The sequence below is a fragment of the Caretta caretta genome, chromosome 1, assembly GCF_965140235.1.
Source record: "Caretta caretta isolate rCarCar2 chromosome 1, rCarCar1.hap1, whole genome shotgun sequence".
NCBI lineage: Eukaryota > Metazoa > Chordata > Testudines > Cheloniidae > Caretta > Caretta caretta.
Genome location: NC_134206.1, coordinates 251,314,218 through 251,339,503, shown reverse-complemented (window position 1 = coordinate 251,339,503; position 25,286 = coordinate 251,314,218). Strand labels below are relative to the sequence as shown.

The following is a 25,286-nucleotide window of genomic DNA, read 5'->3' as shown; positions in this document are numbered from 1 at the left end:
GGCAGTCTCGGTGCAGGCCTGGAAAGTGGGTCTTTGGCGTTTTCAGGCAGAGTGGGAATGGAATTCTGGCCGGGTCCTGTCTGTGCTACAGTTGTTTGTGAAATCCTGACCCCTGTCAAAGGATTAGGGATGGAGAGGCACTTCTCAGGCCAATTACTTTGAACCCGTTTATCATGGTAGGCCCTTCCCGAAATTGTTCCATTAATGGTTTATTTCATCTCTCCTGGAACGAGGGATGTAAAAGGTTAACCGGTAAGCATTAGACTAACCCTTAACTGTTAACCCCAGTGGCCCCGCACCAACCGGAGGGACTCCAGCCAGGCGGCTTTTTTAACCGATATTTACATCCCTACCTGGAACATCTCCAATGATGCTGTGTCTACCTTTGATAGTCTTTCCACTGCCAAGTTGCTCTTGCTACTTCAGAGGTCAGTGTGAGTAGGCACTGAGAGGAGGCAGTAGTGAGGATGGGAGCTGCAATGCAAGGCCTTGAAAGTAAGAGGATTAAAGTGGTGGGTAAATGGGGTATCCTTCAAGGCTCTCGTAAGGCCAAATCCTTTGCCCCTGAAGCAAATTCATATGAGATGTCAGATTGGCAAATCCCCTTGTCATTTTCACCCTTTATACTTTACGAAAACGGGCACTAAAGAGGCGCTAACTCTGCTCTTGTAGTCTCCGAGACAGTCAGTCACAAGCACAGCATAGTTAAGGAGTTTGAAATCTGTCCATCCCCAAAGGAACCTGGTCAGATTGTCACTTGCTCCATTGCTGTGGTTTATTCCACAAATAAGACATCACTACTGTGTCAAAACATCAGTTGCTTTCCCGGATGGTTTCTCAGTGAACAGTTGGTGGGTGGAAGATTTTTGTTTCAGCAGGCTGTCTCCTCTCCTTTTGCCTGTGGGCTGTGCAGATCATCTCTACTTTGAACCTTAGTTGGAAGAGTGCCATACCCAGGTGGTCCAACAGCACTGGTGGGAGATTGCTACTCCACTGTGAGTTGGCATCTCACTCCAAAGTCCTTGTTATACCACGACCTTAGGGAGGGTCAGCTACCGTTGGGACTCAGAGACTTCTTCTGGCTTCCCTGATAGCCTGATGTGACATCTGAGTTGTGGGGAATTGCTTTTGTGTGTCGCATCTGAAGGAGCTGGAGAAGGTCTTCCTGAAGGACAGAGAGGGGATTGGAGCATGTAGGTGGATACTGTAGGCAGAACAACAAGCTATAGAGAAAAAGCTACCCACGTGGTCAAAGTATGAATGTGTGTGTGTGTTGTTTTTAAGCCTTAGCCACAGGCATACTATTATAGTCGGGTGATAGGATGTATCCTGCCGCAGAGACGGTTTCGTTTGGGACTGAGCTGAGTCCCTTGTTCCTCAGGCAGAGGTGGGGATCGGAGAACTGCAGAGGCAGTGAGGTCAGCACTAGGGGAAAGGGTGACGTGCATCCCTCTCACCTGCCCTCTGATGCCAACACAGGCAATGGCCCTGAGTGGCTCCAGTGGGGGTATGTGTTCTGAATATAAACTAGGGGTTTGCCGCCCCCATCCCTGCGAGAGAATGAAGCAAAGGCCTCTGAAAAACAAAGGGAAGAAAGGGAGAAAAACACCAACCCAAGCTTGATGCCAGGACTGGCATGCCCAAGGTCACATTTAGCTGGAGGCATTTCTGAGGCTAATGAAAGCCTTTTAAGAACTGATACACATTTAAAATGCATTTATCTCCAATTTCCCTCCTCTTGCAGAAACACACATGCTCACGGCAGCCATTATAATCCCATCATGCAACAGCCTGCGCTTTTAGCTAGTCACGTGACTCTTCCCGCAGCTCAGCCCTTGAATGTGGGTGTGGCTCATGTCATGAGGCAACAGCCGACCAGCACCACTTCCTCCAGGAAGAACAAGCAGCACCAGTCATCTACGAGGTAAGTGGCAAGGAGCATAGCGGAAGCCTAAGGACTCCGAGGGCCAAATTCACTGCTGAAGTTGACGGAGCTGCATGCACTGAGGCTAATGGCAATTTTGGTGGAAATAAAGAGAGGGGAGGAAATGCCTTTTTCCCAACAGACACCCTGATTCTTCTCTCATGTGCACCATGTGTAAATCAGGAGGAACTAGTTGTAAGTGAGAGAAGGATCAGGCCCATAGTATTCTGATTCTCCGTATATGTACTGTAGTAGGGTTCTGCTCAGCTTTCCAAGAGAGAGGAGAAGTCATTCAAACAGAAGGGCATGCAACTGTACCTATTTAAATCCATTAAATTGATTTCTTGGCAGAATTAGTGGATATTGAACCACTTAAAAGCCCCGTTGCTTCCACTTCAGTGAATATATATAGAACAGTAGTTATAAATATAGACTGCATGATGAAGTGAGGTGTCATACAATTTTAATGCCCTGTGTTGGGGATGACCACGTCACTGTGAGCGGCAGAGCCACAAGTCAATTGTATAAGTCTCCGCAAATTAATGCCAGTCAAAATTCTTATTACCTACCTACCTCCCCCGACAAAAAATTATCTGTATTCTGTTTATGCAATTCAGATGTGCTGATTCAGAATGCCCCAATCCCAACATATCCGCAGACAAAAGGTGTAACCGTCTCCCTCTGTCTGATCTCAATGACACTCCTAAAAGTGGCCACATTTCTTCAACATTGTCATCCCCTCAAAAGGCCACATTTTCAGAAACAATGGACCTACGGCGTGCACCTAGAATATGTCCATTCAAGAGCAAATGGATGATTGCCTATATGCAGGGATAGATCCACTGGTTCAGCTGTGATGCATTTGACACAAAGTGAAGGGCAAAGATAGCCCTAAGCCGCCTGTACTCTTCCCTCATTCTAGACGTGGGCCACTCCCTGGCATACATTAGAGCAGTCTTCTGGCTGCCCTAGCTTATGCTCCTCTACAATGGCCCCAAAGGAATCATGGGGGCGTAAGAACATCTCCTGCGCCAAGGTCTGGGATGGGAGGTGGCATAGGGGCCACTGCAGGAGTTCTGTGCCACCCAAGGATTCTCCTACACGGGGGAATTTTGGGGGGCTGGAGCCATCAGTTTTATGGATGTTTTGTCCTGCAGGAGTGGGGCCAGGTTCTGGCCCATAGCATGCAGTTGCATGAACAAAATGCAAAAATGCATGTGCAATAACCCTCTCGCTCCTGTGGTAATCCATGTGGGTGGGGCACATTGGCAGGGTGCGTATGTCAAAAGTATACTTTGCTGCTGCTTGTGCTGTAGCTGGTCTGTGGAGAGAGCTGAGGTCTTTAGGACTGTTAAACCAGCACCTTTAATTAGCACTGAATTTTTCTAAGAAAAGAAAGAGCAAGAAAGAGAGAGAGAGATCCAGAAATGGCCTGCTCTTACAGGGTACGTCTACACAGCAAAAAAACACCCGCAACAGCGAGTTTCAGTGCCACGTCAACTGACTCAGACTCTTGCTACTTGGCTAAAAATAGCAATGTAAACGTTCCCACTGAGGCTAGACCCTGGGCTCTGAAACCCTGCAATGGGGGAGGGTCTCAGATCCCAGGCTCCAGCCCAAGCAGGAACATCTAAACTGCTATTTTTAGCCCCATGGCACAAGCCTTGTGAAACCAAGTCAGTTGATCTGGGCTCTGAGACTCGCTGCTGCAGGGTTTATTTGATTGTGTAGCTGGACCTACAGAAGGGGAAAAACAAAGGAGCTCACAGCTCTTAGGTGACCAGATTGGGGCCAGAGAAACTACTGAATTCACAACCAGTTCCACTGTACATAAGATGCCAGTATTCAAATCCTTCCTGTTTGTCTGCTCTCTAATGTGTAATGTTTCATTTACTTTGAGAGGATTCCAGCCGTCTTACACCATTCGTAATACAGAACAGAGCCAGTTAAGACCCAGCAAGCCAGTAAAACAGGAAATAGATCACAATACATCTGGACATACAAAGTGTCTCCCCAGGCCCCAGTAATCTGCCACCAGGGCACAAGGCATCTGCATTAGGAAAGAGTCCGACACTCTCAGAGCAGCTGCTTTCCACGGTCCTCTATTTTACGTTATTTGTGATGCTTTTGTATCCAAATGAGGGATATGCTCTTTTCGAGAAGAGGATACTCCATGTTTCTCATTGGTATTCAAAAGGCACTGCAAATGCTACTGTGCAGTCATTTGTTATGCAAAGGACCCTGTGTAAGTCAGTGCAGTGTGATATGTCCATAATTTCTTCCCTTTGATACATGCCACCTATTCCTTTTGTTAGCTTTCAGGCCAAACCAAAAACACAGTCAAAAACTGCCTGTAAAATGGAACCAGAACTTTTCTTCTTTGAGTGCTTGCTCATGTCCATATTAAGTGTGTGCTCGCCACATGCATCAGTGCTGGAAGCTTTTCCCTCAGCAGTATCTATAGGGGAACCAGCTCTGGTGCCCTCTGGAGTGGCGCCCGCATGTCGCAGTATAAGGGGCGCTGCCGGCTCCCCGCACCCTCAGTTCCTTCTTGCCGCCAGTGACAGTGCTGGAATGTCTGCTGCTTAGGCTAGCATTGATTCCTTCTCTGTTCTTGTGAGCTTTGAAATCCTGTAAAATGATTTCCCTGGCTTCTATTATCCCCTCCCTGGATCCGGGAGACTGGTATGCTCCCCTCGACTTGAAGGACACATACTTCCACATAGCGATCTTTCAAGGGCACAGACGCTTCCTCCTGTTTATGGTGGGGCCCCAGCACTACCAGTTTGTGGTCCTCTCATTCGGCCTGGCGACAGCACCGAGAGTGTTTAACAAGTGGATGTCGGTGGCAGCGACTTACCTCAGGTGCCGGGGTATTCAGATCTACCCATACCTCAATGACTGTCTCATCAAGGGCAGCTCCAGGTCTCAAGTCCAACGGGATGTTGTGGTGCTTCAGGCCATGTGCCGCTCTCTGGGCCTACTGGTAAACAACAAAAAGTCGACGTTCGTGCCAGTGCAGAGGAGAGAGTTCGTTGGAGTGGTCCTTGACTTGACCAGCACCAGAGCGTTCCTGCTGCTGGAAAGGTTCCACACGTTGATGAACCTCATCGCATAAGTCTCCACGTGCCCTCTGACTACAGCCAGGGTCTGTCTGCGCCTCCTGGGTCACATGGTAGTATTCACTTACGTGGTCTGCCATGCCAGGCATCGAAAGGGGCCCCCTGCAATAATGGCTGGGGGCGGTCTATTTTCAGTCCAGAGACCCCCTGGAAAAGATCGTTACCATTCCCCAGGTGATACTTACCTCGCTGCAATGGTGGACTGGTGGCAGAACAGTCCTGGAAGGGGTTCCGTTCAACAACCCCCTTCATTCCATCAAGTTGGTGTCGGACGCCTTGGACCTCAGCTGGGATGCACATCTCGGCAACCTCCAGACACAGGGGATGTGGTCCCTGAAGGAGGCAAAGTTGCACGTAAACATCAGAGTGCTCCAAGCAGTCCGGCGGCGTGCGGAGTTTTCCTGCCCCACCTGTCAGGCAAGGTGGTATGAGTCCTGATGGACAACACAGCCTCTATGTTCTACATCAACAGGCAAAGGGGACCACACTCGTCGGCTCTCTATCAAGAGGCACTCTGCCTATGGGACTTCTGCATCAGCACAAAATCCACTTGGAAGCTTGTCACCTTCCTGGTGTCAAGAATACGCTGGCGGACCAGCTCACCAGGGATTTCTTCTCTCACCACAAATGGTCGTTCCATCCAGAGGTATCCTGCATGATCTTCCAAAGGTGGGGAACTCCCCAAGTGGACCTGTTCGCCACCAGACAGAACAGGAAATGCCACTGGTTTTGCTCTTGGCAAGGTCTGAGCAAAGGCTCCCTCTCTGATGCCTTCCTCCTGTCATGGTTGTGGGGCCTGATGTACGCATTCCCTCGGATTCCACTCATCAGCAGGGTCCTGGCAAAAATCAAGAGACACAAAACACGGGTCATAATGATCGCCCTGGTGTGGCCTCGCCAACATTGGTTAGGCATGCTCATGAGCTTGTCAGCAGCCCCTCCCTGGCCCCTGCCCAACCTCCCGGACCTGCTGTCACAGGACCACGGCCAGCTCCTACACCCCAACCTTGAGTCTCTCCACCTTTCGGTATGGATGCTGCGTGGCTGAACCCAGAGGAGTGGACCTGTTCGGAAGGAGTCCAACAGGTCCTCCTGGGGAGTAGGAAGCCCTCAACCAGACTGACTTACCTGGCCAAGTGGACGAGGTTTTCCCGCTGGGCGTCTGAGCGTGGCATCTCTCCTTCGCGTTCTTCTGTACAGCCTGTTCTGGACTACCTGTTCCATTTGAGGAACCAGGGCCTGGCACACTCTTCCGTTAGATTGCATCTAGCAGCCATCTCCACTTTTCACCCGCCGATCCAAGGACAGATGGTGTTTTCCCATGACATGACGGACATATTGTTGAGAGAGCTCGAGAGACTCTTCCCGTAGGTATGGACTCCTGTCCCACAGTGGGATCTTAACTTGGTCCTCTCTAGGCTCACCGGCCCACCCTTTGAGCTGTTGGGTTCCTGCTCCCTTTCCCACCTGTCATGGAAGGTTGCGTTGCTGGTGACAGTGACATTGGTGAGACAGGTCTCTGAAATTAAAGCGTTGACCTCAGAACCTCTGTACATGGTATTCTTCAAAGATAAGGTTCAGTTGTGGCCCCACCCGGCCTTCCTGCCAAAGGTCATCTCCACCTTGCATATGAACCAGGACATCTTCCTCCCAGTGTTCTGTCCCAAACCGCACAAGACCAGTGAGGAGAGGCATCTTCATGTCCTGGACATCTGGAGGGCCTTGGCTTTCTACTTAGAACGTACCAAGCCTTTCCAAAAATTGACTCAACTCTTCATTGCTACAGCGGATAGGATGAAGGGTCACCTGGTGTCCTCACAGAGGATTTCCAATTCGATTACCTCATGCATAAAGATCTGTTACAACCTGGTGGGGTTCCGCCACCGCCGATTGTCAGAGCCCCCTCGATGAGAGCACTGGTGTCTTTGGTGGCGTTCCTGGTGCACATCCCTATCCAGGACATCTGTAGAGCTGCAACGTGATCCTCTGTTCACACGTTTACCACTTATGCCAGCACTCAGCAGGCCAGGGACAACGCTGGGTTTGGCAGAGCTGTGCTGCAATTGACACATCTGTGAACTGCTACGCACCTCCAGGGGTATTGCTTTGGAGTCACCTAATATGGAATGGACATGAGCAAGCACTCAAAGAAAAGACAGTTACCTTTTCCGTAAATGGTATTCTTTGAGATGTGTTGCTCATGTCCATTCCATGACCCACTCCCCTTCCCCACTGTCACAGTTTCTGGCAAGAAGGAACGGAGGATGGGGAGAGCCTCAAGCGCCCCTTATACTGCGCCATGCAGGCACCACTCCGGAAGGCGCCAGAGCCGGTCCCCAATGGATACTGCTAAGGGAAAAACTTCCAGCACCGATGCATGTGGCGAGCGCACATACCTAATATGGAATGGACGTGAGCAACGCATCTCGAATAACACCAGTTATGGAAAAGGTAACTGTCTTTTTTCCTTTGACTCTGAAAATGTTGTGCTGGGGGGAGGGGAAAAAGGCTTTAGAGAATAATGATGTGGATACTAGAGAATATGCATTCCTTCTTCATTCAAGGTCTTTTTGTTGCCTCCACTCTTTGCCTCCACTGTGTTTAGGGTCCTGATGCAAATGAACCCCCATTTTCCTTATTTACTTTTAGTGCAGGGGATTGAACTAGGAAGATAGAAAGGAGGGAGTTGAGAATATTTCCCCACTAGTGAAGAAAAAACTATTTACTTCTTCCACCCTGCACCCACTGCCTTTGCCACCTCACATCAGAGCCAAATGAAACTGAGAAGGCTGGGCAAAAATTCTCTGTCAAAACTTTTTTTTTCTTTTTTTTGGACAGGAAATTGGATTTTCAACTAAACAACAGCTTTTTGTGAAAAATGTCTGCTTTCCATGGAAAAACTTCCAATTTTGGGGGGTTGAAAAACTGAAATATTTTGGATGAAAAACCAAATATTTTGATTTAGAAATGCAGCAGTGGTGCCTCATGTGCCCATTCTCTTCAGTGTGCTGGGATGCTTGTCTGGACTACATCTCCCAGGATGCACCATGGCCAGGCATTCCCATGAGGCAGCATTTCCAAATTGAACTATTTTGGTGTTCAGACTGAATTTTTTTTAAAATTTTTGCCAAAAAAAATCCAACTTTTCCACAGGAAAGAAACCCAAACATTTTTCAGCCAGCTCTAGTGATGAGTGATGTGAAGCGCTCCCTTCCTCCCTCCCTTGAAGAGGCGAGTACACCAGTTCTGTAGTGTGCCCAGCCCTCACCAACAAAAGAATGTGAGAGAGGTTGACGCCAGGACTCTAAAGCTAGTAATACCTGAGCAATCCAAGCTTTAACCAACTGATCGTTTTTGTCATTTTCAGAAACGTGTCCACATATGAGGTTTCGTCCTCTCAGGCCATCAGCTCCCCTCAGCGATCGAAACGCGTGAAGGAGAACACGCCCCCTCGCTGTGCCATGGTGCACAACAGCCCGGCCTGCAGCACTTCTGTCACGTGTGGGTGGGGAGACGTGGCTTCCAGCACCACGCGGGAGCGACAGCGGCAGACGATAATCATTCCCGACACACCCAGCCCTGCAGTCAGTGTCATCACTATCAGCAGTGACACAGATGAAGAAGAAGAACAGAAACATGCACCCACCAGGTGAGCAGTGATTCTGTACCCCATCGGGAAACTCCACAGAGTCTTAGGAAATAGGCTTGGAATTCAAAGACCACCTAGACAATCTAGTCCATTGGTACACAATCTCTGCTGTGTGGGCCAACAATGGCATGGAAAGCAATTCCTGGCAGTCGCCCTAAAGAAACACTCTGACAGGAAAGTTAGCAGGGTCCAGTGGTGAGAGTGCTAACCTGGGGCTCAGGTGAGCTGGGTTCAATTCCCTGCTCTGCCATAGACTTCCTGTGTGACCGTGGGCAATTTACGTGATCCTTTGTGCCTCAGTTACTCCATCCATAAAATGGAGATAATACTTCCTTACCTCACAGGGATGTTGTGAGAAGAAATATATTAAAGCCTGTGAGGTGCTCAGATATTAAGGTAATAGGGGCTATATAAATACCTAAGATAGGTTCATAGAACAAAGCAGTGAGGAATTGGGGTCGGGAGAGCAGATAGCTCTTTTCCAGCATCAGAGCGCCCTCTGCTGGCTGGTGGCTCGCCTGCCTCAGGCCCCGTGTCCCTTTAACTCAGGGTTCTGCCCCCAGCAATACCCCCTTACTCTGGGACTCCCCTCCCAGGGGAACCCCCAATCCTCTATCCCCACCTTGCCTCACTGGGTACTCCCAGTCATCATCTAGCCCCCACTCACTGGGGAAAACTCTACAGTCTGTCATGGCCACTCATCATTGGCAAGGAGGTTAGGACCTGCTGCCTTTGCCTATCCCCAGGCTGCCCCTCTGCAGCCCCAGTACCTTTTGTAGGCCTTCATCAAGGCCTGCAGTCTCGGGGTTTACCCAGCACTGCTCCACTTCAGGTACCTCACTCTCAGGCAGCTAGCCCTTCCCACTCCAGGACTAGAATGAGACTCCTAGAGCTCCTGGCCCTCAGCCCTCTTATAGGGCCAGCTGTGGCCTGACTGGGGAGTGGCCCCAGCTGTGGCTGCTTCCCCTAAGCAGCCTAGCTTTTCCCAGCCACAGCCCTCTCTGGGGTCACTTTTACTATTGGCTCCCCCAGGCAGCCGTCTCCCAGGGCTGTTTTAACCCCTTTAGGGCCGGAGCGGGGTGACCATCCTGCTACAGCACCCCATTGGTTGCCTCAGCAAGGAGACAAAAAACAAGTGGACCATGAAGACTGAACTTCCCTCTTCTCATAGAATTGATCAACCCAGTCACAGCAGATGCAGTGGTACAGGGAAACTGCCTTTGCTGTTCTTGTTCCATGGATAAAGAGAGGACGACTTTATCCAAGGCTCTCATTTCAGGACCTTTCCTCACATGCGCACAGTGAAAGTCTGAGCACTCTAAGCTTTCCCATCCTACATCAGTCACAAAATGTCAGTCTGTTTTAGGAACTGCAGAGAACTAGCCTTGCAAATAGCTGAATAATTACAGAATCTTTGTGCTACTAACTCAGCTGTGAATTTTCTAACCTTATCCCTTCAATAATAAAAGATAAAATTACAGCATCTTTATTTAGAACCTGCTCCACGGCAGATTGGCCTTCAATCATTTGAGATATCTATATCTCTGAATCTCAATACTGTGATGATTATTAGTAGTGCACTGAAAATGTGTACAGAACAGATGAGATGGTGCCTACCTCCGTGAATTTACAACCTTGTATAGAGAAACCAGGCATCACAGGGCTTTATTTTCAGAGGTGCTGAGCACTCATATGATCTCAGTTGGGGTGGTGGAAGCTCAGCACCTCTCAAAATCAGGCCTGTCATGTACCAGATGACTGGAAAGATGGAGAGATCACAAAGCAGAGCCGGATATTTTACAATGTTTTTTGTAAATAATTATTATAACAGTTCTTTGGTCGGTTAGTTTCACAGAAGATGTGTATTTCAGGAAAGAATTTGGAAGAAAGGGTGGAAGCCAGGTGCAGTAAGAGAAAGGTATTCCAACCATTGGCGATATCATGGGAGAAGGTACAAAGATGAGAGTGGGAGAGGGATACAAAGGGAAGCTGAGAGGCCTGGCTGGGGGAAGAGAGGAGATCAGAGAGGTGAAGAGGTGTGGATTTCTGCAGGGCCTAGAAGTTTAGAACAAGAAGCCCTGAAGGGATGGTTAAGAGGACAGCGATCCACAGAATGAAAAATCTGAGAGAACCCCTCGCCTAGTCCAGTCCCCCAGAATCTATCTAGAAGAATGCTACAGTCTTCCAGGATTATTGGAATGGCAGACCAGAAAGATTATCTGGATTGGAAGGGAACAAGTTGGAAGCTGGAGGATGAGGGGGAGAGGCAGTTGCAGTAGTCCAGATGAGAGATGACCAAGGCCTGGATAAGGAGTGGAAAGGATGGATTTTAGAGATGGTGCTAGATTCTGCCAGGTTTTTTCTTTGGCAACAGCCAATATTGTAGGGACAAGAAAAGAGAAAAGTTGAAAACTAATGTTGTGAGGCTTAGTGAACAAGAGGGTGGTGGGACCGTCAAGGATGGAAAATGGAGAGCTCAGGGGAAAGAATGGGGATTGAGTTTTCATCATGTTACATTTTGAACTGGAAGCACAGTATCCATGCTAGTGTGTGAGGGAGACAGAGGAGAGGGTGGATGAGAAAAGCAAAGGTCTAGGGAGAAGAGGCAGTGTTAGGAGATGCCAGCATGGAAGAGTATATGAAGTTTCCAAGGGATAACTTGTAAAGGGAAAATAGGAGTGGGCTGAGGACGGAGGCCTCAAGGGCACTGGCAGAGAGCCGGCAGAGGAGAAGCTCCAAACCAGGGCTAGGTGAATAATCAATTTTTCTGTTTGGCCATTGAACCAAAAAATAATAATAATTTTTAAAAAGGTTTTGGATTGGACTGTAACATTTTTGTTTGTTTTTCTCTAGGAAATGAAAAATTGGAAAAACTACATTTCAGATCAAACTAAACATTTTGTTCTACCCAAAATTTGTTTTTGTTTCATTTTGGTTTTAGGGTTTTAAATATTTTTAATTTTTTTTAATTAAATTGAGGGAAATTCTGAAACAAAATGTCTTTCTCAAATGAAAAATCAAAACATTTCATTTTTGAAATGCTGAAACAAAATGTATGGATGTTTCTGATTCAACCTGAATCTGCATTTTTTGTTGAAAAAACTATTCACATAAAAAAATTCACCAGCTGTACTCAGAGCAGAATAATTGGAGAGGCAGGGAAGGGCCAGAGTCACAGAAGCAGAGGGAGAAGAGAGTCCAGGATGAGGGAGTTATCTTCAGTGAAAGCATCAGAGAGATTGAAGTCAAGTTGCTTAGGACCCTTTGCCATGGCCAAATCTAGGGCTAGATCCTCAGCTAGTGTAAAACAGAGTAGTTTTATTTGAGTCAAGTGAGCTCTGCACCAGCTGAGGATCTAATCTATAGTGTGCTGTCTGAAGTTTGTTACCTTTAGCTAAGTTTCTCCTCCTCATCTTTCTTGTGTCTCTCAAAGAAAGATGGGAATTCAAATTAAATATATGTGTTTGATGGGAGAGAATGGCCAATTATACAGGACTGTACAACAGGGGCTGCAAATTGGCCTAAAATAAAATTGTAACACTTGGAAATCCTGCAAAGGCTTTACTGGACTCGTATGTATTTGTGGAAATTTTAGCCTGTTCAGCAACGATGAGTGCTGGTTGCGTGAAAGCCAACGGGATAACTTGGCACACGTTATTTGGCAATGTCCTAATATTAGACACTTTTGGTCAAACGTTACAGAATTAGTATGAGATCATAATTTGCTAATTGAGTCAGAACTAACGGTCTGTCCCAAAGCTCATTGATGTCAGTGAAGTCTTTCCACTGTCTTCCCTGATTTTGGATTAAGCCCTAAATTTATTACATGATTTTCCTTGAGTCCCTGGGACTAGAAAGTTGTCTTCTCCCCCCCACCCCCACCCCAAAATATAAATAAATAATTTTTCAGGTGTCCATGGTTGTGCAAAGAGGTTGATCCTTAGCAGAAAAAAAAAGTTCTTATGTCCCCATTTTAAAAGACCGGTAATATTGACATGGACAAAATTGTCCCACCTGCATATATTGGGCCTGATTCTCAGTTATGCTGAAGCCCCTTCACCGTGCTCTGGCAGAATAAAGGAGTCTCAAAGTGAGAGTTTACTCCTACTTTAAGGTGCTTCTGTAATGCTAGGGCAGTACAAAGTGGCTTTCTAATAAAGGAGGGTCAGACCCTTTATTTGTAAGAATAAGGAGAATTCCACATGCTATGGGAAGAATTTCTTTCCTATCTAATGAAAAACACAGGTGTGCAAGTGAAAGTTTTGAGATGTCGCCAAGGCGGTGTAACAGGCAATCCAGGACTTTGTTTAATTCTTTTCTTCTGTGTATTTTATATTGTTGATAGGTATAGCTTTGTATAATGATCTAAAAATCAACAGATATTTTAAAAAATTGTTAATCCCCCCGTTCTCAGAAGCAGCAGGGAGCTATAAAGTTTCCATGGGAAGTCCTATGGGTCTTTGGAAGCATGTGGCTTCCAATGTAGTATTACAAAAGAGTGTCACCTACTGGAGACTGGTATTAACGTCCTTGCCATAAATTACAAGGTGCCACAAGTACTCCTTTTCTAAAGGGAAGAAGACAGGTTTCAGAGTAGCAGCCCTGTTAGTCAGTATCCGCAAAAAGAAAAGGAGGACTTGTGGCACCTTAGAGACTAAGGTATGCTCAAACAAATTGGTTAGTCTCTAAGGTGCCACAAGTACTCCTTTTCTTTTTAAAGGGGAGAAGAGTTAAGCTTGTACGAGGTCTTTACCACCAAGAGATCTCTAGACGGCATTCTCAGTTCATTGTCTTTTCCAAAGCAACTTCCCTGAGCTCAGCATGCTTAGGTGGGAAAAGATGAGCTGTGCTGTGCTGTGCTGAAGAACAGCAGTTCTGTGAGTTATTTCTCTGGAGAGAGAAGTTTAGGTCCCACTGGTTTCCCTGGAGGCGTGAGGAAGTTCAAAACAGAATTTAGATTTTACAGATTTCTTATGAATTGAGAGACTTGGCATTTTTGTAAGTTTCTGTAATAAAGTCCTCCAATTCTATGGCAATGGAAGGCAGCCAGCCAGATTGACAGCTAGCATTCCTCACTCACAGTCGCCTGAGCTGTGTAGCCCCTCCATAACTTTTCATTTTGTAGGTTCTTTTTTTAGGTGTACATACTCAGCTGATTAAATACTTCTGAAGTTAACAGGGGAAAAATAAAACAGCTTAAATATAGAACAGAAGCACAAATGCATCTTGGGATGAATAAATTATGGATATAAGCGAGAGAGAGAATGTGTGCGCTGCTCATGAATGAATGAGACACAGGACCAGGCCAGCGGTAATAGCAGCAGGAGGTATAATTTCACATGCCGCTAACTCTAGCGTAGCAGAGCATGGCAGGAAGAAGTGATTGAAAGGAGGGCAGTGAGGAGGTGCCCTTCGTGACTTTATAACAACAAAAACAACCACCCTCACAACAATTTTCTAAAAAGAAAACACTGATGATTCCTTGGCTTAGAAGGGGACTATTTAAAAGAGAAAAGAAGCAGCGGTTGTACCCACAAGGAAGCATGAGATCCTTTCACCTCCCAGTTGTCATCCAGGCCAATGGGGGCTGTGGGAAGTGGCATGGGCCGAGGGATGTTGCCGATCCCTGGTATAAAGCATAAAGCAAAAAAAGTACTGTCTAATTTATATACACATCAGCACTTGGGATGAAATCATGTCCCCATTAAAGTCAAGGGCAAAACTCTTATTGACTTTAATGGGGATACGATTTCACCCTTAGTATTTAATATATAATGGTATTATTATTAATGCTGTTATACATAGTCATCACATTGACTAATCACAATCATCAGAGAACAAAGTTAGAATTCGTATCCTTTCTCTAAAACAAGTAAATAAATAAACCATCCCAGGCAGCTAATGCTTGAAACAACAGCCAGCAGAAGCTCTCTCACCAGGCCTGCAGTAGCAGAACCATTACACACTGCTAAATGCTTTAGCAAGTCTAACCAATTTATTTGAGCATAAGCTTTCGTGAGCTACAGCTCACTTCATCGGATGAAGTGAGCTGTAGCTCACGAAAGCTTATGCTCAAATAAATTGGTTAGTCTCTAAGGTGCCACAAGTCCTCCTTTTCTTTTTGCGAATACAGACTAACACGGCTGCTACTCTGAAACTTAGCAAGTCTGACTCCCTCCAGTAGAGGGGAGTGATGAACACACATACAGCTCATTGTGTACCAAGTTCAAGTGCCGGGTTAGGTCTCAGACAAGTGAAGACAGATCCAGTAGGCTCAACATCATTTCTAATGAATATTTCTCATTTTCACAAGCACGGACTGTGCAGTTCTGCGTGATGCACCAAGAGAGGTGAAACGAGAATAGCAGGAAATGTCAGAGGTCCGGCAGCCACGTAGCCAGGTGGAGGGAACAGGGGGAGCGATCCAAAAGAAAGGCGCCACCCGCTGCGGCGCTTTTACTCACCCGGCAGCGCTCCGGCGGCAGGCCCTCACTCGCTCCGGGTGTCTTTGGCGGCACTGAAGGTTCCGCCGCCGAGGTGCCGCCGAAGACCCGGCGCGAGTGAAGGTCCTGCCGCCGAGGTGCCGCCGAAGACCCGGCGCGAGTGAAGGTCCTGCCGCCGAGGTGCCGCCGAAGACCCGGAGCGAGTGAAGGTCCTGCCGCCGAGGTGCCGCCGAAGACCCGGCGCGCCGCCGGGTGAGCAAAAGCGCCACAGCAGGCGGTGCCTTTTTTTTTTTTTTTGGATCGCTCCCCCTGTTCCCTCAACGGGAAAATTCAGAAGGCGCCAAGACACTGACAAGGTGCCACTTGTGCTCAGTGGGGAAGCGGCTGCTGCCCCGCTCCCCCGCTAGCTACGCTACTGAGGTCAGGTGAGGAGGTGGAATGGCAAAGATACATAAGGTCCCAGCACTGAAATAAGTGGCAAGTCATGTTTCAGTGTTAGGGGGTTTCAGCCTTGGGCGTGGGAGTTCCTTAGTTTTTGTGGGTTTATGTGGGTAAACTTTCTTTGCATAGGGACTATTGTGGTTCATTCTGAAGTGGCAACAATTCAGAAAACTGCAAGTCATTGGGCCTTCAGAGCCATAGAAGAGAACTGTTGCAGGCTTAGCCCAGTTCTGTGCGTTGGGCCATGTCGGAAAGTACCATGATGTGGTTTCTGGAGAGGTAAGGTGGTATGGTGTAAATGCCCATGAACCAAAAGGTCTCTTTGTGCAATGACTGCCATTTTTGTCAGCCCTAGGGCCTGAACCAGGGAGCCTCCGCAGCTGGAAGCATGAGTTGCTACAGTTTGAGCTAAGGAGCCAGACTCTCAATCTGAGAGCTGTAACAGGCCCTGACACATACTGACCAACGTGTTACATTTGCATCTTCTGGGACTTGATATTCTCAGTTAGGAAAAGAAGATCTTGGTCATGAAAAACTGTCAGTCCTAAAAGACTTAGGGCCCGATCTTCAGTGGGTAGAACTCTGCTTCTATGGAGCAATGTTGATTTACACAGGCTGCAGTGCCAGCCCTTAGTACTGTGGTCCCCAAACTGGGGGGCACGCCCCCCTTGCGGGGGAGTGGAGGAACATTCAGGGAATAGCATGGCAGGGCCAGGGAGAGCCTCCATGGGAGATAGGGAGGGAGTGCTCCAACCCTGGCCTCACTCTTCCCCCAACCCCAGTCAGCCCCCAGTCCTGCTCTGTCTACAGACCCATGCCAGCCCCCATGGGGGGGCGGGTAGGGAGCGCCACACTTCCAGCCCTGTGCCGCCCTGCCCCAGATCAGCTCCACCCCCAAACCCATTCAGCCCCCAGTCCTGCACTGCCTCCAGGCCCACTCCACCCCAACCTTGCTTTGCCCCCAAACCCCGCTCTACCCCCAGCAACAGCTCCACTCCGCCCCCTGCTCCATCCTCATTCCCTCTCCACCCCCAGCACATCCCAGCTTCACCTCTAGCCCCAGCTCCTTCCTCCCTCATCCCCAGTGCTGCCCCCAGCTCCGCCTTCAGCCCAGGTTCCACTGCTGAGGGAGCCTTGGCAGTGCAGTACTGGGGGGGCGGGGGCAGCGCAGACAGATTCTGTTACTGGGAATGTTTGCACATCACTGCCCCTGGGGCAGATCACAGCACCATTTGGCCAGGCTGCCCCCCACGCCCCATCTGGCTTCATACCTTCTCCCAGTGCACCAAGCATCTTCCCTTTCCTCCTTCAAATCCCTTCTGAAACCCCACAAGCCTTGCTATGCTGATCTCCTCTTGGAAAAGGGGCCTGGTTCTTTCTCTCAGCTGCACCCAGGCCATTTTGATGGAAGTCACTGGAAGCTGTCCATGCATGTTTGAGAGCACAGACATGCTCAGGGTCTCCATACCTCTTGGACGTGAACTGTTCTGTGGTCTGAGTTTGATCTCAAGCTCTGTAGGGCAGAGCACTTGTCTTTCTATGCACCTGGTAAAAACACTAGGCGTACATATAGGGATTTATAATTAATAAAGAATAGTCATCTTAAAAGGCAATTTTTGCAGGTGCTACAGTAAGAGCAGCATGACCGTGCAGAATGGAGTCCTGGCTGCAGAATGGATATTTTGTTAATCTGTGAGGGTGGACTGCCACCCCTCTCAAGACTGCATGCCTGGGCTACTGTGACTGCAGCAGGGAGAGCTGCTGTCCAGGCAGCAGCCATGAATATACACAGGTGTAATAAGAAGGGTGCAGGGCACATCGATGTTTTTAACTGTGTTTCTGAATAACCTGGAACTTCCACAGAAAGCTGCAGTTGTGCTATAGAAATACAGAAAGCCTGCCAAGTAGGCTACCTTACTGGCGTGTGACAGGGTGCAGAGGCCCTCTGATTTTCAGTGAGCCAAGAATTAACACCCCTTCCCAGATTCATGTAGGTCTGCCAGGTCTAGTCCTGTAACACAGCAGATCATGGACTAAATGCCCATATCCGACTCTCATGAGAAATCAGAAGGGAGAATAACCACTTGCTAGTTGGAAGGCTTTGAGAAGGGAGAGCTCCTGTGTGGCCTCAGTTTCAGGGTGGGATTTTCAAAAGGCCTGTTGAAATAGGTGCCTGACTTTAAATCTGAGAGTAGTCCCACTGAAATCAATTTATTTTCAGTGTAAGTTGGGCGGCTAACTCATTTAGATGCTTTTGAAAATCCCATCCTGAATCTCTTTGACCCCACTTCAGAACGGTACTTAAGCAGGTACCTAGTTGTAAATATATGAGTAGTCCCATTTGGCTTTTCTGTGTTCTCTAGGGAGAGATGTATGGGCTCTAACAGTGATTATAGTTATTAACTTTTATCAAGCAAATCAACTTGGATTTTCAGTGGGACTACTCATTTTCTTAAAGTTAGGCACCTTGCTGAATGGTTAGGCCATGATTCTGCAAACATTTACGTATGTGCTTAACATTACTACCTGGAGTCATCCCATTGACTTCATTGGCACTACTTATAGTGGTAAAGTTAAGCAGATGCATAAGCGTTCGCAGGATTGGAGCTTTAGTCTCGCTCAGTTCCCCGTCTGTAAAATGAAGATCATAATACTCCTCCCTCTCTTTAGAGGGCTGGGGTTTTGTTCATTTTATATGTTTGATTTCTAGTGCACTTGATTTTCTTATTGTAATCAATGCACCTCGAGGAGGAAAACTTTGCTGATGGAAACACAGTTCTTTCCTTGATGATGCCAGCTTACATCCTGTAGCAAAAGAAAATAACTAAACGCTGTCGTTGTTGTTGTTATTTGTAATAGGAAGAGGCTGGTGGCCCCAGCCTTGTTCCGCTAGGCAACGTACCAACATCTAACAACAAGATGACTCTGCCTTCAAGATCTCTCAATCAAAATGGCATAAAATATGAAAATTCTAGAATAATAAAACACAGAGATTTCATGTCTAGGAAAAAGTGCACTTCCACTCCCACAGCTGAGCCCCTTGCATACCAAGTATCAGCCAGGAGCAAATGTTTACAGCTCAGCCACTAAGTCCCATATGTAAGGAAGGAGCTATAAAAGAAATGCAGTCAGAACCTTATCAGTTGTCAGAGCACAGTTCAGTGACTTGATTTTTCTTTATAAAATGTAATAACACTCAGTGTTAGAGAACAAACGTCTCTCTTTCACAGGCAGCAGAGGGCAGTTGCAAAGGGCAAATATTACAGATACTCGTAAATGTGAAATTACAGCATTTCTATTAGGCAGATGGAATATTGATGACAGAGTCATTTTTATCAGCTTAATGTTCTTTCTCGCAGCACCGTATCAAAACTGTTACATCTTCCTTCAAATAAGTCAGTTGTCATTCTAAGTCACGCCATTATTCTCTCCATTTCAAACACAGCACCCTGTCCGTCTCTTGATGGAAGAGGGGATTAAATTGACAGTCTGTTACTGCAAGCCCTTTAAAAGAAGTCCTTTACTCGTGGGAGGAGTGGATTCAATTCTGTGCTCTACCCCAGGCTTCCTTTGTGATTACTTAATCTCACTGAGCCTCAGTTCCCCATCTGTACAATGGAGTCACCATTCCTCCCGCCCTTTATCTGTCTTGTCTATTTAAATTGTAAGTGCAGAACGGGGACTGTCACTATGTGTTTTCTACAGTGCCTAGAACAATGAGGCTCTAATCTAGGTCTGGGCTTCCTAGGTGCTCCTTTAATCATCATAAAGCCTTTGAAATCTGTGTGGAGCTCCCTGAGTAAGGATTACTCGCCTGAGAAAGCATTGCAGAATCAGGCACTGGAAAATTTGGTTTTTAAAGCAGCACATTAGTGGACATTTCACTTGAAGGACAAAAAATGAAATAAAAGCTTTTCAAACCCAAGAAGCAAAGGGAAAGCTGGGCAGTTGCCACCCAGGAAGGCTGCTGGAAAGGCTCTTTATCAGTGAAATGTGGTGAAATCAATAATGCTGCTGAAGAGGCGTAGCTCACTTTTTCTTGCACTGTTAAATAAATAAATAAATACATGCACAAATAAATAAAAATTGCCTGCAATGCAAGCTGGTCTGGAGGTCTGCAGCATTTGCCTACAGTAACTGGGATAGCTAGTAATGCTGAGACAAGAGGGCAAAATGCCCACCGGTGGCTGAATCCAGAATAATCAGATCCTCTCTTGAGTTAACAACGTGTCAGAGAAGGGATTGAACTGAGCCTCAATGGGGAAGGGAATAAAGGGGAAAAAAGAGTTGTGCTCAAGAGGTTAAGAGATGTACTGTTATTTCTATATGGTGTTTTTGTTCCTGTTGGGACTGTTTCCACTACTGAGTCTAATTACTTAGCTCTTTATGCGCTATCCATTTCTTTTCATCATTTTAAAAACTTCAGTTGCCATAACAACATAATGCAATCAGTGAAACATAGCAGCTATTTTCTGTAGTCAAGGTCTGTGCGCTGTCAAGGATATGAGCCATTTAAGCAAATCTTCTCCCTCTCTCCCATCCCCCACCTCGCTCTCTTTTTTCTCTAAACAAGCTCATAATGGGAAGGATAAACCATCAGGAATAATTAGACACAGTAGTGGAGCGAATCCCAACAGCGCGGGTGCAGTCTAGCCTAATGAACTTCTAGCAATAATCCTGGAAATGTTGATGTTGATGTTCCTTTTTAATCACTTCTTTGATGCTGTAGATAGATTAGGTGCAGCAGGACCTCAGTAATTCGCATTAATGTCAGGAGACCTGTTGCGAATTACTGAATGTTGCAAATTAACAAGTAAGAGAATAAAACCCAAGGATTCTGCATAGCAAAATATATATTGTTCATTTTCTTCAGCTGTCCTTTCATTTCAAGTATGTATGAATATATATGCTGTATAGTGCATTAGTAAATATAATGTTGTATATTTTGTAAAAATGGAATTTTAATCATATGAAACCTCACTGTAACATCTATTATTAAATCTTTGCTGGGGGAGGGAGGGAGACACTACATTTCTGTGTGAGTGGTAAGAAATGCAACTTAGTGTAGTGTGATCTACTGAGCTTCTCCTGCCGAGAGGTAGTAAATAGCTTGGAAATAAGTCTAGCAGTCTGTGTGAGCTCTATTCTAAGGTGTGCATGTAAGCTCAATTATAAGATCCAGACTCAGGATTTTACTCAGTCCTTGCTCAGACAAAACTCACGTGACTTCAATGGAGGTTTGCCTGAATAGTAAGAAGTGAGTTCAGGAGCACAGGATTTGGCTTAGGTGGCCCTGATCTGGCAAAGCACTGAAGCACATGCTTCACTTTAAGCCTGTGAGCACCCCGGTTGTTAAAGGAGCAGGCTGAGGATGGAATGGAATGTTGGTATTCAGACAATTCTTGCCTATTCACTATCTTCCATGTTGTTTGATTTTCAGCACCCTATCCAAGCAAAGAAAAAACGTCATCAGCTGTGTCACAGTGCACGATTCACCCTACTCCGATTCCTCCAGCAACAACAGCCCCTATTCAGTGCAACACCGTGGGGCACACAATAATGGGAACACCTATGATACAAAAGGGGTACCAGAGACCCACTACAGTGGGAACCCCCGAACTATAATCGTGCCACCACTGAAAACCCAAGCCAGTGAGGTGTTGGTGGAATGCGATAGCCTGGTACCAGGTAAATTGCACTTCTTCCCTCAAGAAAATGATAACAAGAAATAAACAACAGTCTTGGAAGAATCTCACTCTTCGGGTTCTTTAAAAAATAGATGCTATGCACCTTCTCTCCCCCAACACGCCTGGCACAGCTGTTCTTGGGAGGCGTGGAGCATTATTAACATGTTGCACGGAGGCACTTCAGCATAGCTGGGAGTCATAAGGGCTACGTTTTTTCTCGGTTACATCAGCGATTGTCGGAGAGCAGAATTTGGCCCCTAGTGCAGACATTGATATCGGGGCCCTTACACCAGCTTGAGCCAGGCCTGCCATGTACGGTTATATATTTATTCAAAAATGGGCAAGAGTTCCTTAGATTGAAAGCTTTTTTTTTCATCCAAACCTGCTAACGTTTCTGGGGGAACAGGCTCCCCTGGACTGGGTGTGTCAGGTTCGCTCACCCACCTTCAGAGCCTCCGCTGTTCTGGAAAACACGCCGGATCAAAAAGGGCTTTCTTCTGTGGTTCCTGCCTCCTGGCGCCGTGTTCGGAGCTGTGTGATTGTCCTTTTGTTTCATACATTGCAGTTGCGAGACTGTGCACCAAGGTGCAGAGCGTGGGCTCTCCCTTGTTCTCCCTCCCTATTCACAGTGAGGCTGGCCAGGTTAAGGGTTTTCCTTGCTCTGCATTCCAGACCTCTATCTTTTCCTTTCTCTCCTTAGCATCTGCCCACTCGCCTCCTGCCAGTCCCCAAGCAGAACACTTTCTGGCACTCCTGTGGGTTCTGTAAACCAGCCTCCAGACCCAGTTAGAGATTCACATAGTGGAGTTTGTATTGTTGCCTTGGGGGCAACTGGCAGGCCCATGTTTGTGAGCTCCCAGAGGTACTGTTAGGTAAGTACCTTCCTATAGCTAGGAGGAGCCATTTTCAATGCACCCTTTCTTATGCGCCTCTTTCCACAGGCCACCCAGAGACGATTCAGTGAGGGAAGGGTTGGTTAGATGATGTAAGACATTATTTAAGAACAAATGTGTTTTCTTTGCTGTCACAGTCACCACCAGTCATCATTCATCCTCCTACAAGTCCAAGTCCTCCAACATCGTGACCTCCACCAGCGGTCACTCTTCAGGGAGCTCGTCTGGAGCCATTGCCTATAGGCAGCAGCGGCCAGGACCACATTTCCAGCAGCAGCAGCCTCTTAATCTCAGCCAGGTAAGGAACCTGGGAAGGAGGCAGCAAGTAGGCCCACAAAAATGTGCCATCTAATGTGTATTTTGACATAGTATCTTCCTTATGTAACCCACACCCACTCAGTGTAGTACTCTTTTGCCCTCTAGTGGTGTGTAGGACAGAGTTACGTCTTTCAGCACAGAGAAGAGGGGCTCATGCTTTTAGAACCAGAAGTCCCCAGTTCAATTCCCACTGCTAACAATCCACACAGGGTTGCACATACATTGAACATACAAATTATCTGAGAAGTCAAAACGTTTAACCTTGAGAGAAAAGAGAAGTAACATTGACAGGCAGGTCTGTGTGCTGATTATAGGGGAGAATGGAGGGGGAGGGTATACGAAAGGGGTGGGGATTCATCTCAATTATAGTCAGATGTCAAGACAAAACCTTTCGAGTGAGGTTTGAAGGGAGGGTGTGACTGGCTGTTGGGGTGGAAGACATTTCCATTCAGAGGTGACAAGTGGAGTGGGCATACAAATCGTGGCCAGCCAGAGATGTAGTGTAGTCAGAAGTCCATTTCAAGGTCACTTAATCTGGGCCAAGATTTAGGCAGTCCCTGTTGGGTGACAGCAGGCTGTACCAGATGTGTCTCTGAGTCAGAGCCGGAGAAGCCCGGTGCTGCCCAGCAGTCTCAGTAAGAATATTCTTTGAGTTTACTACATCTGAGTCCCATCTTGTCTCTATTGCGAGGTAATGGCAGTCAGGAGGGGACAGCAAAGATGCCAAGATTTCAGGAGTGGGAAGCTCTGAGAACTCAGAGGGCAGTGTTGACTTTGATACAGAGCTGAATAAAAGAGAAGCTGTTCAAAAAATGATAACATTTTCTGGCAAAACCCGTGTTTCAAAATTTAGCTGAAAATTTGAAAAAATTTGACTAGCTCTAAATTAAAAGTGAGTGAAACTGGTGAAAAGTGGAGATGATGGGATCCTGTTTACAAGAATGAGAGTGTAGTTTGGCTGCAGCATTCTGGACCCTAAAGATTACACAGGAAGGATTTAGGAAAATGATAAAGGAGAATTGGAAAATAGAAGTAAGAAAGATGGGGACAGTGTCATTCTTGTTTGGCAATTGTTTTCTAATTCCTGTTTTCTTGGTTATTTAATACTTTGACTGCCAGATTGCACAATAGTCGTAACTGACTGAGGAAACGCTTTGGCACCATCATGCAATGTAAGGAACCAGCTTAGAAAATTCCTAGTGTTTGGGAAGAACATATCTTCTCTCCTAAGGCAAGAACAGCAGTTACCTTTGTTCAAGAAGTTACAGCTGATTACATAAGAGTTCTGAGAGAGGAAAGTCTTCAGGATTTGTTGGGGCTCAGGGTTGCTGGGGGTGTATGTTAGGCTTCCAACCAAGGAAATGAAAGCAGCAAAGACCACCGTTATTAAATCAATACATAAATCAATACAACTGCCTCTGCCCATGCTGGACTCCAGGGCTTGCAGTTCAGCAGCTTTCATCAGTGTTAAATTCACTGTCAAATTTTAAAAAGATTTGTCTGAATCTAGCCATGGATCTCATAGTAGAAATTCTAACTGCATCACTGCGATGCAAGGTTGTGGGAGTCTTACTGGTAGCTGCCCTTCCAGGCAATGGGGAGTGCGGTCTTATAATATTCTCTGGAGAACTGCTGTGGTGGACCGATGGAACATAGGTTTTGGAGGGACCCTGTGCAACCCTGCTACTTCCAAGGGAAGTTTACCGTGACATTGAGAATTTGAGGAGGAGGGGAAAAACACATGAGAAATTGTGACCCCAAAACCCCTCAGAATCTCCTGATCCTGGTGTGTCCATTCTGGCTTGTCAAAGAATGTCATGTGAGGTCTTAAAAGAAAGCCAGGATCATGATGGTCATTAATAGCATTGTGAAATGTATGTACAGACACTGTATAAGGAGTTATGTCCGTATACTGGAAATATGTTCTGAAATCTGTATCAAGGCAGAGTTGACAGACAGGTTTTCTGTCAGACAAAAGATGTTTATTGACTTATCTCTCTGTCTGCATGTAGATTAAGCATTGTAAGCCAACACAAAGGAAGCCCTATTTACATATGAAATCAGTGGGTGACGCACTGGAGAATAAGTCACAGGGCTTTATCCTGCCTCTGGGTACAGACAATGAACTTTGGGAGAGATAAGGAGAAGGCTAGAAAGGCAGCCCTTTATCTGCACCTAGGAAATCATTAGGCAGTGTGATTGTATTCTTGAAAATGGGATCACAACTAAACTTGATTGGTTGAAATGCTGCAAGGGTCATGTGAGGGGAGGTTAAATTCTTTAGACAGAAGGTTAGCCTGTTAAGTTTAGTCTCTAGAAACCTGGTAGCCCTTTTGTTTCCATTATCCTTACTGTCTCTCACTCTCAAATCTTTGATGATAACCTTATTGTTGTTTTCTATATACATATCTCAGTGCTGTGGTATTATACCTGATCCTGAGTTTAGGGTTCAAAAAAGAAGTAGCTAAGTTCATGGAGGATAGGTCCGTCAATGGCTAGTAGCCAGGATGGCAGGGATGGTGTCCCTAGCCTCTGTTTTGCCAGAAGCTGGGAATGGGCGACAGGGAATAGATAACTTGATGATATCCTGTTCTGTTCATCCCCTCTGAAGAACCTGGCATTGGCCACCGTTGGAAGACAGAATACTGGGCTAGATGGGCCTTTGGTCTGACCCAGTATATGGCCGTTCTTACGAGTTGAATCATTCAAGCTGGTGTGCCCTCTGTTCTCTTGGGGACAGCAGACCTGGTATTTCTGTGGGTGTTCAGTGGAGAAAGAGCTGAACTCTACAGGGGAAGGCTTCAAAGGG

At 46.7% G+C, this 25,286-nt stretch overlaps 1 protein-coding gene across 2 annotated transcripts in view; it reads left to right on the top strand.

Moving 5' to 3' along the window:
• Positions 1–25,286, top strand: part of HIPK2 (homeodomain interacting protein kinase 2) — a 186,674-nt gene that overhangs the window by 149,854 nt on the left and 11,534 nt on the right. For both annotated transcript variants that reach the window (XM_048831139.2, XM_048831132.2), the window contains exons 11-14: positions 1,745–1,924; positions 8,414–8,695; positions 21,020–21,267; positions 22,297–22,457. In XM_048831139.2, the coding sequence (XP_048687096.1) occupies positions 1,745–1,924; positions 8,414–8,695; positions 21,020–21,267; positions 22,297–22,457 (871 nt within the window). The remainder of the gene's footprint in view (positions 1–1,744; positions 1,925–8,413; positions 8,696–21,019; positions 21,268–22,296; positions 22,458–25,286) is intronic.